Source organism: Clarias gariepinus, chromosome 20 (assembly GCF_024256425.1).
Source record: "Clarias gariepinus isolate MV-2021 ecotype Netherlands chromosome 20, CGAR_prim_01v2, whole genome shotgun sequence".
Lineage (NCBI taxonomy): Eukaryota > Metazoa > Chordata > Actinopteri > Siluriformes > Clariidae > Clarias > Clarias gariepinus.
Window position 1 is genome coordinate 16,971,256 of NC_071119.1, and position 18,301 is coordinate 16,989,556.

The 18,301-nt window shown below is 40.9% G+C and overlaps 1 protein-coding gene across 1 annotated transcript; it reads left to right on the plus strand.

The window, feature by feature from the left end:
- Positions 1 to 3,362: 3,362 nt before the first annotated feature.
- On the plus strand, positions 3,363 to 17,671 carry LOC128508393 (fucolectin-like). Its single transcript, XM_053479715.1, has 7 exons — positions 3,363 to 3,408; positions 3,547 to 3,591; positions 13,236 to 13,518; positions 13,706 to 13,845; positions 13,945 to 14,036; positions 15,806 to 15,891; positions 17,653 to 17,671. Exons 1-6 carry the CDS (start codon positions 3,372 to 3,374, stop codon positions 15,884 to 15,886), a joined length of 678 nt encoding a protein of 225 aa, XP_053335690.1. The 5' UTR covers positions 3,363 to 3,371; the 3' UTR covers positions 15,887 to 15,891; positions 17,653 to 17,671.
- Positions 17,672 to 18,301: the final 630 nt, after the last annotated feature.

The following is an 18,301-nucleotide window of genomic DNA, read 5'->3' on the forward strand; positions in this document are numbered from 1 at the left end:
CCGGAGAACATCATTGATGAGGTGTTGAAAAGCGGCGGGGGCATTGCATAGCCCAAATGGGATCACAAGGCTTTCATAATGTCCTGTCGGGGTGCTGAAGGCCGTCTTCCACTCATCGCCCTCTCTGATGCGCACCAAGTTGTAGGCGCTCCGAAGGTCCAACTTTGTAAAGAGGGTGGCACCAGAGAAGGCGTCCAGGGCTGAGTTGGTAAGAGGCAACGGGTGTCGGTTTTTGATGGTGATGTTATTTAGCCCCCGATAGTCGACACATGGGCGAAGTTTGCCGCTCCTCTTTACGAAGAAGAACCCCGCGGCGGCAGGTGAGGAGGAGGGCCTGATAGTACGGTGTTGGTTATGTACTCCTCCATCGCCTGCATCTCCGTAGATGTCAAGGAGTAGAGGTGGCCGCCGGGTGGTTCTGTGCCGGGCTGGAGATCTATGGCGAGGTCATATGGGCAATGTGAAGGAAGGTGGGTGGCTCGTCGTTTGCAGGCATTGGTGTCGACGTCGGGGGCCTCGGACTCCCTAGAGCACGTCCCAGCCGACGCCCTTAGGCATAGTTCAGTGCAGGTCGCGCCCCACTGTAAAATCCGATTTTGTGTCCAGGAGATGAGGGGGTCATGTTGAAGGAGCCACGGATGTCCAAGGATGATGGGAGGAGAAGAGATGGTGGTGACATGAAAACTGATCTGTTCGTGATGTTGGTCGATGTTAGGAGTGACGGGTTGAGTTTGGGTGATGATGGGACTGGTGGATAGGGGCCGACCGTCGACAGATGTAATGCGAATGGGCTGGGATAACGCCTCAAATTTACCCCCAATCTTTTGGCATAAGAAGAGTCAAGGAAGTTACCTGCTGCCCCGGAGTCGATAAATGCAGTACTTCTGACCCGTTTGTGGCCAAATTGGAGGTGCACTTGGACCGTGAGATGGGAGGAGTTGGCTGTGACGGAGGAGAGGAGGAGGTGACCCAGTGAGTGACTCCCATCTCTCACCGGGCCTGTGCGTTTCCCGGCCGGAGAGGACAAATCGCCCGATGGTGCGTAGCCGACCCGCAGTAGGCGCAGAGTCCTTCTTTAAATCGCCGCTCCCGTTCTGCAGTGGTCAAGGAGGCGCGTCCTAATTGCATGGGTTCCCCGGCTCCGGTGTCAACCACGGCAGGAGGTGGAGATCCGACAAAACCGGTGTTAGCAGTGGTGAGTGTGGTCGGTGGTTAAGGTGCTGTGTAGTAGTGGATGGGAGCAGGCGGCAGGGTCCTGGGGGCTGGCTTCGGACGAGAGAGAAGGCGCTGATCAATGCGGAGGGCTAGCTAAATCAGACCCTCTAGGGTGGCAGGAAGCTCTTGTCCTGCAAGTTCGTCTTTAATACGGGACGCCAGCCCTTCGAAATAGGATGTCTGGAGTGCGGGGTCTCCCCAGGATGTCTGCACCGCGAGGGTTTAAAATTCAGCTGTGTAACAGCTCACAGACGATCCTCTCTGCCGCTTGGTGTCGGTCTCCACCTCGCCTGCTGGGTGTTCAAAAGTGAGCTTGAGTTGACGGGTAAACTCATTATATGAGTGGGCGGTGTCCGTATCTGCCCGGAGAACTGCCGTGGCCCACTCAGCCGCCTGCCCTGATAGCAATGAGACGAGAAGAGCAATGTGTAGCTGATCGGTGGAGTACTTGGTGGAATTAAACTCAAACACCAGCTCGAGCGCTGTTAGAAACACACTACACTTCCCGTCCGTGCCATTCCACTTCTCTGGTAAGGAGAGAAAAACATCTGAAGGGGGGGAGGGGGGTTGGTGCGGCGCCGCTAGCCGCGCGGAGATCCGCGGGCCTCCCGCGTCTGAGCTCCGTGGCCTTGGACGCTCTGGCGCAGAGTAGCGATCTCTCCGCTTAGCTTATTGATAAGCTCGGCATGCTGATCTACCACCTCGCAGAGACGCGCATAGTCCGCTGGGTTTACCGCGGGTGGCTTAGTCATTCTGTCAGCGAACTAACCTGAGGTGACCAGAAGACTTAGCTTTAGCGGTTAGCCCTTTGTTGCGTGATTGGTAAACCCAAACGCGGAAGCAAGCGAGTAGGCAGGATAACCACGTGATTTGGTCTAAGGACTCTCACAAAAGGGGAGCAAGGGAAAAACACAAATTTAACCCGCGTCCTATAACACACACTCAAATCAGAAAGCAAAACCCAAAGAGGTGAGTACTCACGAATTGGTAGACGAACAGCCTGAACCGACATGGGCCAAACTCAATAACTGAGCGCTGTTTACTCAGCTTGGTTTGTTTACTCCTCTTATACTTCCTGGTTTGCGACCGCCTTACTTCCGGGTCCTAGTGCCGGTCGTGTATTGAGTGTGCATGACACCTACTCCAGTCTGCCACTTTGCCGCTGCCACCTTTTACAACTGGACCTGCACATGCACACCTTCACTCTTTACCTCGCCTTTTTCCTTTCTTCCTCCTCTTAACCCTTTTCTCCCTTGTTTTTTGTAGTACCATGTATCCTTTTCCCCTAAGACCTCAACTTGTGTCTGTAATGTATGTCTATTTCTATGTCTATGGTGGCACCCGTGAAAAAAGATAGAACCCGTTACAATCATCCTGATCTTTTTTCTAAATCCTCTGGTTATCATTTTTTATCTAGATCTTATTTCTCACAAAGAATAAGGGTGTGCCCTTGTGCCTACATCACATTTTGAGTATAACAGCATTAAAACAGATATTGCTTAATTATAGTACATAATATAGTTTAGTTGCAAAGCAAAAAAACTTAACTTAAGGTTTACTACTTTTACACATAAAGTATACTTTTATACTTTTTGCCAAAAAATCCTGCATAAGAAAATAAGACTTCAGACTTCGTCACTCCAGGAGCTGTGAGTAGCTTAAATGCAAATTTCATGTAAAATGCTGAAGGCCAAACACCCTGAGATTGAATTTAAGCCATATTTCACAATGTTACAACTACTGAAATTCCTGATGCTGGATAATTTTTACGTTTATGTATAAATAAAACCTAAATTGAAGAAATGGTCATGCGATGTAAACACGTTTGCCTTTATTTAAAACAGTTATTTAAAAGTGCATTTGACTTTTAAATAAACTACATGATCATTTGGTAGGAAGCACCAAGTGGACAGCTGAGGGTTGAGAAATGGTCAGGGAGTTGTCATTTTGATTTATGTCAAACAAGGTAAGATATCTTTTTGTACTGTACAGTGGCTTTTGTATGAAGTACTTCATATAATTTGATGTGCACAGTACAATTCTGAGACTGCTAGTTTAGTCTAGTGAATGCTACATTGCTTCCTTATTTATCTTTTTCCTTTCCCTTCTTGAGTGTTGTAAATGATCTTAAGTTCTTTTTTCTACTTGAACAGAAAATGAAGAATTCTCAGAGGCTTGTATTTCTTTGTTTAGGTAACCTTTTTTTTTCCTTGTATTTTGTTACAACATATTTAAATATAAATATTATTGTGTAGGTAAAAACATCCTAAATTGTCTTCCTATTACATCTCTCCCTAAGCAGGGAATAATCAAATGCTTTTTTTTGCACAGGGGTATGCATTTTCTCATTACAGTGGATACTGACCCATCAGCAAGGTATGAATATACTGTATTAAAATATGGGGAAATATTTTGTTTCTCAATTAAACAAACACAAATTTTTATATTTTTAAATATTTTAAAACAAAAAAAAAAGGTTCAAGATAGATTTTAAATATTTAATACTTACAATTCTGCAAGTCAAGGATATCTTAAAAGTTAATTGTCCATGGTTAACCTAAAAAGAGATCTTCAGTTGTTAGAACATGGAAATCCTGCTTCTATGGTAAAAGCTAAGGTGGCTACAAGATATGCAAAAATCTGAGCAGAAACAGGAGTGTCTGAGGGAGGCAAGGAGGGGATTAGTTGAGTAATGTTAGTAACACAGTAATGCAGCATGTACAATACAAGACCAGATGTTAAGAAACCATTGATCATAGTTGTAATTAAAGAGAGGATGACTTGTGAAATGGTCCAGATTTTTGGATTCAAAGGGCAGGTAGCATAAATGCTGGAAGTGAAGGTCATACTGTACTGTTGTTTTTAATTTATTTTTATTTTATTTTATGTGTGGGTAATTCATTCAACATTATGCCAACATAATTTTATCAATGTCTGTCCAGCATTCACAAACAATGTTTTGATATTGACTTCAATTTCAATTCAATTCAATTTTATTTGTATAGCGCTTTTAGCAATTGTGATTGCCGCAAATCAGCTTTACACAATCAAAAGAATTATTTAAGTTTGTATGAAATGTGAATGTGTATGAATCAAAATGGTCAGTTTGTCCCTGGTGAGCAAGCCGAGGGCGACAGTGGCTAGGAAAAACTCCCTGAGATGGTAATAGGAAAAAACCTTGAGAGGAACCAGACCCAACAAGGAACCCATTCTCATTTGGGTAAAACAGAAAGCAGTAAATGATCTGCATTTATACAGTGTGTAGGGTGGGAGGCAGTTCAGCTATAATAGCTGATTTTTATTGATGTTAAATTGGAGTCCAGGTAGTTATTGAAGACCCAGGTAGACTTGTAGGAAGTTCCAGTTCTGAACTATCGAACTGTCAAGTCCCCAAAGAAACAGTTGCCAACACCAGTCGAGGCCAGAACCATCTTTATGGTAGAGAGAATCATCCCCAGACATCAGACGCATCCCACAGAGACACACGGGGCATCCATGTAATGAGATCTCCAACCAGAAGCTGGGCACCAGGATGAGTCAGACAGGTCCGGAGGGCAGAGGGAGTCTGGATCACTGGCAGCTCAGGAACAACATGTGTAGCTCGACAGAGAGAGAGAAAGAGTGAAAGGGGGAGACAGGGGGAGAGAGGAAAGAGAAAAGAGGGGGAGAAAGAGAAGAAGAGAAGAGATGGCAGTTAGGTATGGTCACAGTCACACAATGTATAATGTGAATGTATATTAACTGTAGAGTGCAAGCAGAGACTCCGGCAGGACTAACTATGACAGCATAATTAAAAGGGAGAGCCAGAAGGAAACACAAACATGAGGGCTTCCTGAGATGTAACGCAACCAATCAACTCACCGTCAGCAAACCTGAGTGATCAATGAGAGTAAGGAAGACAGCATCTAAACATACCAGTTCACCATAATACTCTACGTCCATGAGTTCCCAAGATCTAAGACCTAAGGCAAATTTATTTATAAAAATGCTTGGTTAAATAAATAGGTTTTTAAGCCTGGACTTAAACACTGAGACTGTGTTTGAGTCCCGAACACTATTTGGAAGACTATTCCATAATTTTGGGGCTTTGTAAGAAAAAGCTCTGCCCCAGCTGTATTTTTTATAATATGCGGTACTGACAAGCAGCCTGCATCCTTTGACACTAGCAGTTCGCTCAGGTACTGCGGCGTGAGACCATTTAATGCTTTATATGTCAAGAGTAGTATTTTAAAATGAATGCGAAATTGACTGCATTGGCACAGGGAGCCAATGCAGTGAAGATAAGATAGCGGTGATGTGCTCATATCTTCTGGTATCTTCTGGTTCTAGTGAGGACTCTCGCTGCTGCATTCTGGACTAGCTGAAGCTTATTTATGCACCTAGCTGAACAACCAGACAGTAAGGCATTACAATAGTCCAATCTAGAGGTGATATAAGCATGAACTAGTTTTTCTGCATCGTTTAGCGACAATGTATTTCTTATCTTGGCAATATTTCTGAGGTGAAAGAATGCTATCCTGGTAATATTATCTACATGAGCTTCAAATGAAAGGCTGGAACCTATAATGACACCAAGGTCTTTTACTGTTGCACTTGATGGAACAGAAAGACCATTTAAAGTTACTGTGTGATCTAAAATTTTACTCCTAGCTGTATGCGGTCCTATGACTAGAACTTCTGTCTTATCCGGATTAAGCAGAAGGAAGTTAATTAGCATCCAATTTCTTATGTCCTGCACACATTGCTCAACTTTAGTAAGCCGTTTTTTCTCATCAGGTTTTGCTCTGACAACTGAGTTTAACTGTTTGTCGTCAGCATAACAATGAAAACTAATACCATGCTTACGGATTATGTTGCCCAGAGGAAGCATGTAAAGGGAAAAAAGCAGTGGACCTAAAACTGAACCCTGCGGAACGCCAAACTCCACTAGACAACAAGCAGAATAATCACCATTTAAGTCTACATACTGATAACGATTTGTCAGATAGGATCTGAGCCAGGAGAGGGCTGTACCCTTAATTCCTACTACATTTTCTAATCTGTGAAGAAGAATAGCGTGATCAATGGTGTCAAAAGCTGCACTGAGGTAGCGTAATATAAGCATAGTTACACAACCCTGATCAGAGGCCAATAGGAGGTCATTTACTACTTTAACGAGTGCTGTCTCTGTGCTGTGATGAGGCTGTACAGTTCATGTATGCCATTTCTATGTAGATATAAGCACAGCTGCTCCAATATTATCTTTTCCAGAATCTTAGAGATAAAGTGGAGGTTTGATATTGGCCTGTAATTGGACAGCTGACAGGGGTCGAGGTCAGGTTTCTTAATTATTGGTTTGATAACTACTAATTTAAAAGATTTTGGAACATAACCAATGCTGTGTGAAGTGAAGAATTTATTATTCTCAACAGGTGTTCTGTTATTGCTGGTACTATCTGTTTAAGAAAATGTGTCGGTACAGGATCTACTGTAATATACAGGTTGATGAATTTGCAGAAGAGATGAGTGAAATTAGTTCATTCTCTTCAAGGGGAGTAAAGTATTCTAGGTTCTGATCTGACATGGCTAGATTAACATCTGCATCATTATTAAAAAATTTCATGAAGTCCTCCAAGACCAGTCCTATGGAGACTGGTTCATTGAAAGCAGCTATGATTGTAAAGTCTAATAGCAGCAGGGAGAAAAGCCCTTCTATATCACTACTTCAGACACTCAAGGATGTAACAGTCTGTCAAGGAGCTGTTTCTTACAGGGAGTGAGACTCATTCTCCAGCAATTATGATAGCTTAGCTACCATTCTCCTTTCTTCCACCTCTGTACTATACAGTTTCCAGGGGAAACCCCTGAACTGAGCTGCCCTTTTTAATCAGTTTGTCCAGTCTCGCTCTGTCTGCAGTAGAGAAGCTGCTGCATCAACAGAAGACTCCACAGAATATGGCTGACACCACCACAAAGCCAAAAAAGGTCTTTAGTAGTACTTCCTCCACTCCAAAAGACCTTAGTCTCCTCAGCAAATAGAGTCTACTGTCTTTTTTTTAATAGCTTGCATCTGTGTTGTCTGTCCAGTCCAAATTGCTGTTTAGATGAGATATTTATATGAGTCCACTCTCTCAATGTCTTTTCTCTGAATGTTCACTTGTGAGAGAGAAGTGTGTTTGCGCTTGTGGAAGTCCACCACCAGATCTTTTGTCTTCCCCACATTTAGCTGGAGGGAGTTCCGCTGGCAACAATCCACAAAGTTCTAAATCAGTCCTCTGTATTCCCCGTCATCATCCTCTGTGATCAGGCCGATGATGGCAGAGTCGTCAGATAACTCATGCAGGGGACAGGTTGCATAATTTCAGACTCAGTCACGAGTCCTCACATACTATGCTCGGTATAACCCTCCTTGAAATTGACATAAAATAAATCCAGTGTTTTATTGTCTCTGGTATGTTATAAAACATACTGGATGAATGTAGGCAGACTGGAGGATGGAGGTGCATAATTAAAATTTCCAGAGATAATGAGAAGGGCATTTGGACTCTTTCTTAACGGCCTGTTAACAACAGAATGCAGGACATTGCATGCCTCTTTACCACCAGCAGAGAGGGGAACATGCGCAGCTATTGCAATAACATGTGAGAATTCCCTTGGTAGATTGTACCGTCTCATGCTAATAGCTAACAGCTAAATGTCCTTACAGCAGATTTGCTCTTTAACAGTGATGCAGCAGTGTGCAGCAGTGATGCAGCAGTGTGCAGCAGTGCTGCAGCAGTGTGCAGCAGTTGAAAACCATCCAGAGCCACAGTCGTATCCTGCATTAGCTTGGTTAGCCACGACTCTGTAAACAGCATGATGCTATACTCCTTGAATTCCTTCAGATGCCGGGTAGGAGCCGTTAGCTCGTCCATCTTGTTGGGTAGAGATCTCACATTCCCCATAATAATGGACAGAAGAGTTTGTCTGTAATTTCTCTTTTTGGCACGTTTCTCCCATCTTCTCCTTCTTACCTGGGGGAAATGTCTGGTTTTTCCTGGAGTAGCACCGCCATGTTGCTAAATGCTAAGAGGTGATTTCTGGTGTAAACAATAGAACCACGGCTGTAAACACAGGTTCCATATACGGCTCTAAACAAAGTCCAAACGAGTAAAAAAGCAGAACAAACTCAGTGCCTTTGATATCCATAGTGTAGTCTACATTCCCACACACATACACTCGAAAAGAAAAAACACGAGTTACCGGAAAAACAACACAATAAGTAAAAAAGGTTCAAACTTAACGGAGCTGCTGCAACATGCTGCCACAGGTCTGGCCACAGAAAACCAGGGCCTGGTTTCCCGAAAGCTTCTTATCGCTAAGTAGTTCTTAAATTGTACCTCAACATCTTCAGCTCTGCTACCTCCAACTCTGCCTCATGTCTTTTCTTCAGTGCCACTGTCTCTAAGCCGTAGAGCATCGCTGGTCTCACCACTGTCCTGTACACCTTTCCTTTCATTCTCGCTGATACTCTTTTATCGCACAACACACCAGACACTTTTCTCCACCCATTTCAACCTGCCTGTACCCGTCTCTTCACCTCCTTTCCACACTCTCCATTGCTCTGGACCGTTGACCCTAAGTACTTAATGTCCTGCACCTTAATTACCTCTGCTCCCTGAAGCCTTACTGTTCCTCTTGGGTTCCTCTCATTCACACGTGTGTATTCCGTCTTGCTGCGGCTAACCTTCATTCCTCTGCTTTCCAGAGCATACCTTTACCAGTCCAAAATTTTCTTGACCTGTTCCCTGCTCTTGCTACAAAGCACAATGTCATTTGCAAACATCATAGTCCATTGAGACTTCTGTCTAACCTCTAATCTAATCTGTCAACCTGTCCATCACCAAAGCAAATAAAAAGGGGCTCAGAGCCGAGATGCAGACCCATCTCCACCTGGAACTCTTCTGTCACACCTACAGCACATCTCAACACAGTCTTACAGCTCTCATACATGTCCTGCACCACTCTAACATACTTCTCTGCCACTCCAGACTTTCTCATACAACACCACAGCTTCCTCTCGGCTCGCTGTTATATGCTTTCTCTAGATCTACAAAGACACAATGCAACTCTTTATTACCTTCTCTGTACTTCTCCATCAGCATGCTCAAAGCAAATACTGCATCTGATGTACTCTTTCTAGGCATGAAACCATATTGCTGCTCACAAATGCTCACCTCTGCCCTTAATCTAGCTTTCACTACTTTCCCACAGCTTAATTGTATGGCTCATTAGCTTTATGCCTCTGTAATTGCCGGCACCAATACACCACTTCTCCATTCCTCTGGAGTCCTCTCACTCTCAAAGATCTTGTTAAACAAACTAGTCAGAAACTCTACTGCCACCTCTCTCAAGCACTTCCATACCTGCACAGGTATGTCATCAGAACCAACAGCCTTTCCACTTTTCATCCTTTTCAATGCCCTTCTCACCTCACTTTTACTAATATTTGCAACTTCCTGCTCCACAACAGTCACGTCTTCTACTTTTTGTTCTCTTTCATTTTTCTTATTCATCAACTTTCCATCTTCCTATTACCCTCTTGGCATCTGTCAGTACATTTCCATCTCTATCTTCAATCACTCTAACCTGCTGCACATCCTTCCCATTTCTATCTCTCTGCCTTGCCAACCTGTACAGATCCACCTCTCCCTCCTTACTATCCAATCTAGCATACAAGTCCTCATATGCTCTTTGTTTGGCCTTTGCCACCTCTACCTTCACCTTATGCTGCATCTCCCTGTAATCCTGTCTACTTTCTCCAGTCCTCTTAGAGTCCCACTTCTTCTTAGCTAGCCTCTTTCCCTGTATACACTCCTGGACTTTTTAGTTCCACCACCAAGTCTTCTTGTCCACTTTTCATAATGTGACTAATGCATTAAAATTGACAATAAACTTTTAATATTGAACAGGTGGCAAACAATTTGGCTCTAAGTGCCTAAGATTTTATAAATGGGTAATCATGGTGGCATCCAGAAAGCAACAGATACTGTATGGCAGCGATATAGCGAGTTATTGTGCTAAAACGAAGACAGCGCCGTCCAGATCCGTGTGGTTCATGTAAAAAAATTTTTTTTAGGCAAAACTTCATCCCTTTTTTATATTTTGCCTGAGGTGGCTATTTTAAAAAAGTTTCACCTTCCAAGGCAACAGATTATGGAGCTTCTTGTCCTGCTCAGGCCTGCGCTTGCCAGGCCAACAAGTCGTACTTACTTTCTACGTCCCGATGTCCAGCTGCTTGCTGCTTTTTGTTTTAAATACGTTTCATTGATTATTAGCAATCATCCATGACTGAATGGACTTTTCTTTTGCACGTTTTATTTTATGATAAAATTTGATTTAGTTAAATGAGAAAATAAAATTGGGAGTTTCAAACTCCGCATCCATTCAGTTTTCTGAGTGATCGTTATGCTTAAAACTGCTACTCTGTCATCTCATCGTATTTATTCTATAAGTGCGCTATACAGTACAACCCCAACCATTGACATGCTTCACATTGTTTCTGAAGCTGGCGAAGAGTGTTGTCAGCTGTTTGTCAATCAACTATTATTGTATACCCAGTTTTTTTCACCGCCACTACAGATTACATGAAAATATTAGCAACAGTTTGGTGATTTAATTTATATATTAGTCTATTATGGCATGTTATTGATAAGATGGGAGAAAGTGCTGTCCTTCTTAACGCTGTCATTTCAGCTAATTTAGTGCCTTCACTGTAGACAGCATCTTGTAACGTCGGACATAAGAGGCAGCGACTTAAGAAGACTTCTAAGAGACAGTTTTGGGAACACACTTAGAAAAGTAAACAACTTACATAAGATATATCTTAAGAGTCTTCTTAGCACGCTAAGAGTGTGCCTTATCGGGAAATCTGAACCAGCTCTTTACGTCTTTAGGTGTTGATACAGTTAATCTTAATTTGGTGGCTTTGTGTGTGCACAAATTTTAAGCAATATCACATTTAGTCACTATATTCATATGTTTGTGAGGATGGGCACGTTTATTGCAAATCCGCCTACTGTTTGCCATCAGGTGTCATTTTTTTATTTCAATATTTATTTTTGTAGAACTACATCCATCCGTCCACCTGTAAATTAACACGAGTAAGCTGGGATAAAGAGAGTGTAAATGCAGAACAAAGACTTGTGCATTGTAACAACTCCAGTCAGCATGTTTCAGGAATGGAATATAGCAGAAGACAAAAAGAGAAACCCACCAAGATGATGCCTTTCCCCCAGCTTTTTATTCTGTAAAACTGGAGCATAGAAGGAATGCCCTCAGCCTCTGCTTCTGTTCCCTTTATGAGAGCACACTAGCATCATCCCAGCACACCCCGCATATTTCTCTAGCAGCTGCAGCAGAATAACAGGAGGTTATACCATACTGTTTTGGATGAGCAACAATCAGCTATTGCAGAAGAGGATGAAGACTGGCGACCACCTCTACCCCCCAACATCAGCCGAGAGACGTTGTCATCCTTCCTGCCCATGCCAAACTATCGAAAGCCATATGATGACACAGCACAGTCTGACTTATGGTCAAGTCTTACTAATACTGCTGCTATTCCATTGCCACCTCTGAGGGACTACAGCTTCACTGATGACCACGTAGCCAGAAGAGATCATATAGTGTGGTCTTAAGCCTTTAATCCCAAACTTCATGTGTGATGACATAAAAAAGGATTTGCAAGACTATGAATACAGTATCTTACTCTCTGAACCCTTAATCAGACACAATGACATTTCTCATCCAACCATGTAGCCAGCATCACCAAATAAGCTTGAGAATTGCAAAATTGATGGAGGGACCCCCTATCTGTTTAGGAGATTCTATACGATTCCATAAATTTGCACTGAGAGTCAAAGCACTGGTGAAAATGCTAGAAGAGTATCAATAGTAGTACCTGGAAAGGCAAACATCTGAATGCTCTTTATCATGTTAACACCAGGACAGAGGAGAGCAGACATCAAAGGAGGAGAATGCCAGTGTTGAAACGCTTTGTGGACTCGTGAATTCCTCTACTGACATTTTGTATCTGGACAGAAAGGCTGGATGCAACCAAGTTCTCCTTAAGGTCATTAAAGGTCTCCTTCAAAATGGTGATCATACCCTGGAATCTTATGCCATCTTAAATAATGGAACAGAGTGAACGATTCTCCTCCAGGGGGCAGCACAGAAGTTAAAACTCCAGGGTACCTCAGAGAGCCTACACTCTAAGAACAGTAAGACAAAACCTACCTATGCCGGACTCTTTTTTCATTGGATCAGACTTCCAGCACTTAATAACCCCAACACAGCCAGTAAGATTAGGACCACCTAAGGGTCCTGCGGCAGTAAAGACAAGACTTAACTGGACACATCAAGGCACTACTACTGTAAGTGCGACACCCTCCCTGTCAGCTAAACTGCAATACCATGTGGAAAGGCTTTGGCAGTTCGACATTTTGACATACCAGAGTGAGAAGCTGGTAATGAGGTCCTGACAGGCTCAAAGTACAATTGAACTTCTGCAGGCAAAGACAGTTTGAGTGAACATAAATGAGATACACAGGTATGCCACACCATTACTAAAAGTCTAGTTCAAGCCCACATTGTCAGCCTTACCAACTGCAGTCCTTGCTAACTTAAGGAGTACAGAGAAGCGGCTCCTCTGTGTTTCAATGCTACTCTCAATACCCAAACCATACTCAACACCATCTGGAGTCTTTCAGTTCCAAGTATTTGGGTTATGTCTCCTCTGATCTTTTCAGTTTTTTTCTGTGGAGCAACAGGTAGAAGGAAACCAGTTTTTTTGAAATGTTGTTTATGCAGTTAATCCTTCTTTGGTGACTTTGCGTGTGCAAAAATTGTAAGTATTATCACATTTGTACACTATATTTTTGAGGATGGGTAACTTTATCATGAATACAGCCACCTACTATTTGCTATGTGTTCCTACTGTTTGATATTAGCACTGCAATCATCACTAACAGAGGCGACTCTTGTTCTTTTCTCTTCTCCAGTAAATATGGCCTTACGAGGAATAGCAGCACAATCTTCTACATTTGTAAACGTTTATCCTGCCAACTTGGCTATTGATGGCAACACAGCATCTAACTTGGGTTCTGGCTCATGTACACACACAAATGGAGACTATGGCGCATGGTGGCGGGTGGATTTGCTGGCATTGTTTGATATTAGCACTGTAATCATTACTAACAGAGGCGACGCCTGTCCAGAGCGAATAAACGGTGCTGAGATTCACATTGGCAAATCTCTAGTCAACAACGGCAACAATAACCCCAGGTGAATAAAAAAAAATGCATATATATTATGTATACTTTATTTTTTGTATTAAAATAGTAAACTCAGGGAGGCAACCTCTTTTTAAAGCATTATAAAGTTTACATTTAAATATTTCACATTAACTTAATAGCTTACCTCTCCCTCTCTCGCTTGCTCGCACTCTCTCTTTCTCTCTCTCTTGATCCAGATGTGTTGTTATTTCTAGCATCCCTGCTGGTGTGTCTGCAAATTACACCTGCAATATGATGGGTCGTTACGTGAACATCATCATTCCCAATATTAATCAGTACCTTACTCTTTGTGAGGTGCAAGTCTTTGGAGTTCCAGGTTACATATTTATATTTAATTTACATTTAAAATATACTTCATGTAAAATTAAGTTTGATAACAGTTGCTTAATATCAATATTGCTGACCTTTTTTGTAGTGCCCATTATTAAGAGGGTATTTCTGAGCTTAAAGATTAAGAGCAATGAGGATGTCAACAACCCCACCATTAGGGACAAGGTTCTTCAAAAGGTCTGTGTTTGTAAAAATATCCCTTAGTAGTCCGTTTATTAGGTACACATACCAGTGAGCTACACTGACTGTCTGTTACTGATTGTACAGTGTCAAGAAAAAGTATGTGAACCTTTTGGAATTTCATGGTTTCATGGGCCCATATTTACTAAGCATCTTAGAATCACTTGTAGGAATCCCGCTCAAATTTCATTTAGGATTAAAAACTGTGCTACCTCAGGGTAGGACATGAAAATTATTTATAGGAGTAGGACTGCACCAAGGAAAGTGTGTAAAACTGGAGAGAGGGTGAAAGTACTTTGCTTGCAGAGGAGGATGTAAATGTAAAGAAATAATTAAAGTAAAATTCTGTCCTACTTTACCTTTAAAGATAAAGAGTGAGTGAAGGCATTTTGTGAAAGCATCAATGCCACATTTCAGTTTGCCGCACATACCTCTAAGGTGTGTGAAACACTGGAATATGCCATTTTAATGAATTGATAAAGTGCTGCTTATAAAAAAGAAACTCAAATACACTGTTGTGTAAACTCAAATTAAATACAGTATAAGTATGTGAAATGTATATATAAATGAGATTTTTTAAATGTGTGTGCCATGGATGATGCCCACAACTCCATGAATGCATCTTGTTTTTTATTGATTTTACAAATTTATTGAATATGCGTGTGATCTTCAGTGCTGTAAGAGCAAAGTTATTTTATAATTTCTGACACTGTCAGCTGTGTCACTGTTTCAAAGCTGCATCTTCGCTGGTACTACAAACCAGTATGTATCAGTCACCTGTGGAAACAGCATACGACATGTTTGTTATTGTACCAGTTAAACACCACAAGCAATTAAAAAAAAAAAAGTCTAAAATGTCTCTGATGGGAGTGTTTTCCAATTCTGATTCCTACTCTTGGAAATAGTACTAAAATGGCATCAATGGCTTTAGGAGCGATTTCCCACACTGAGACTGATCTTCCTCTACGTCAGGGGTATTGAAAAGTATTATGTGCCAGAATACTAACAGAAAAAAAAAATCTGATTTTCAATTTCTTACTCTTTCTGCACACTTATTTAAAATGGCAGTAAAAAAAAGTATGTAAACTTTAGTGGTTTTTAATCAGTCCAAGTAGCTCTAGTCTTTCCAGTATAGGTCATTATTACAATAATTTACATACTTTTTTTTCCACTAGCATTATGAGTTTTTTATGGTTGTTCTCAATAAAGACTTAAATATATTATTATTATATTATATTATTATTTCAGGCTTATCATATTTGTCACTTTTGACTTATATGAAGATCAAATCACATTTATTAACAAATTAATGTGGAAAACCATGAAAACCATTTTAAAAGAAATGTACTTTTGCTTGTCACTGTATTTCCTTTATTGCACCACATACAATAGCTTGTTGTCCCTACTGTAGTAGTAGAATGGAGCTCACTTTTAGCTGGATTATCAATCAACCTGGCAGATCCAACCTGTTACTACTGCTATACCTAATACACCTGTAACAGCCCAATGCACTCTTGTATTCCACCGCCATCTTAGTGTCATTGCACTGTTATTGCAGTTTAGCACCAAAATAATATTTGTTAATTGGTAGGCCAGTGATGATCTCGAAGTGTAATAGATAAATTTGATAGAATTTAGTAAATGTTTTCATTATTAAACTATTATAACTATGTTTAGGAAATCTTTTTTAGTAAATTTACTGCATATGCATAAAAAATGTATTATATATGTGAAATATAACACATAATAACAACATTTCTCCATAGATTCAATCAGTCTGTCCGCAGCGACTGGTGTTTCAGATTCGCTGGACAATGGAACCAGAACTGGAAACAAAAAAAAATTGATATTGGTAAGGAAGATTACAAAAATTACTACTGCTATTGCAGCTACTATTTATGCTAATACAAAAATAATATTGCATCAAGTATAGTTATACTCATGATTCACATTTCATGACAACAGCTTAATAGGATCCCTACAATCAAATAGGATCCTTAAAAATGAAATACAGTGTCAAGAAAAAGTAGGTTTTCGGCCTTAATTTGTCATCAAAAGTAATCTGACCTTAATCAAATGCAAGGATGTTGATAAATATAATGTGCTTAAATGTACTGTTTTAGGTGCTTGTGTTTGTTCATTTGTTTTCTTTGTTAAAAACATCTTTAAATCTTAACCTTTGCACTTATGCCTTGCTTACAACTACAACATTATCGTGATATAAACAATTCTTATCTTTCATGGCTTTATTAAAAACAATCAAGAAAATTTTATAGTGCTAGTGTAAAATGTATGTGGATCCCTGTGTAAATGACCTTAAAAAGCTTATTGTAGTCAGGTGTTGGTATACCTGGAGTCTTAAGACAATTACAGTAGTTTTGCAACGTAGACGCACTTAAACTTTTTGAGTTTTTTTTCCGCACAAGAAGAATATGCTTATGTAAGCCATGCCACACCAAAAAAAGCTTTCAGAGGATCTATGATCAAAAATTGTTGATTTACATGAAACTGGAAAGGATTAAAAAGTGATTTAAATACTTCAGAAATTCACTAGTCTACAGTTAGGCAAACAATCTACAAATGATGACATATTGGCACTGTGGTGATATTGGCCAAAATTTTATGAAATGGTTAAGATGAATTTTCAAGTGATAAGGTTTCAAGGATAACATGAAAATGTCTGTACGTCAGCTGAAACTCCATGGAAATTGGATGATGCAACAGGACAACATGAACATGCCCCATAAGGTGTATATATATATATATATATATATATATATATATATATATATATATATATAAACTCAGCAAAAAAAGAAACGTCCTCTGACTTTCAACTGTTTTTACTTTCAGTAAACTTAATGTGTAAATATTTGTATGAACACTAAAAGAGTCAACACCATAAGACATAAACTAAAAATGTTTCACAATGTGTCCCTGAATGAAGGGAGGCTCAAAATCAAAAGTACCAGTCAGTATCTGGTGTGGCCACCAGCTGCTTGAAGTACTGCAGTGCATCTCCTCCTCATGGACTGCCTATTGCGGACAGTCTGAGCACTGATGGAGGGATTGTGTGTTCCTGGTGTGACTCGGGCAGTTGTTGTGGCCATCCTGTACCTGTTACGCAGGTGTGATATTCGGATGTACCGATCCTGTGCAGTTGTTGTTACACGTGGTCTTCCACTGCGAGGATGATTAGCTGTCCTTCCTGTCTCCCTATAGCGCCGTCTTAGGCATCTCACAGTGTGGACAGGCCGATTTATTGCCCTAAACACATCAGCAGTCCTCATGCCTCCCTGCAGCATGGAAAAGGATTTTTACAACATTATTGTTGAAATACACAGTCCTGAAAAAGTAACGTTTCTTTTTTTGCTGAGTATATATAAATAACTGGGGGTTAACTGCAAATCTGTTCTTGGACCATATTTTGGATTTTGTATTCCTGTGCCTTCCTATGAATGATCCTCCATCTCTGTCCTGGGTGCCATGTTATATCTCCTTGCTAAACAGTTATCAGTTATTTTTCTGAACTGGTTCCTATTCGGGCAATCCTCTCATTCTGTTCCAGTGTGCCATCTTTGTTAATTCAGATCCTTTTGATTTCTGCCCACAGCTTCATCTGCCCCATCCAGAGCACAGTGAGCACCAGTCCTTCCATTGCTTCTCTTTTCTTCACTGATAAGCCCATATCCTCATACTCTCACAGAGTTCACGCACTTTCATTGCCTCTTTACAGTAAATATAAAAAAGATTTTATCTGGCACCTTGTATTTCTGTGCTTTTCTGAGTCATGTTACATTAATGATTAAATGACCTTTATTTTAATATCTAGGAAAGTTAAAAGTTTAAATTTGCTCTCTAATACAAAGAGAAGGTTGCTGCTAACAAGACACCTTAAAATGTTAATTACCACTTAATGCTTAACCTAATATAACATTTTTAAATGGACACACCTTTAAGTAGAACATGATTACTTTACAGTATCAGCTTCACTTTACCAGCTTCACAAAGATAGCAGCTGCTGTGAGTGAACTAAGGCCATGTTCACACGTAGCTGGGTATTTAACACAGCGCTAACACAGTCACCGGTTTACGTCCGCCATTGCACAAAATATCCTCATAAACAAAGCTGACATCAAATCAAGGAGACTGGCACACAGACAATGACATCATCAGGACACAGGGTGGCGTTAAAACAAGCCGAAATCTCAGATTACCCTGTCCACACAAAACCACAGAAAACAGAGATTTGGAAAATCTTC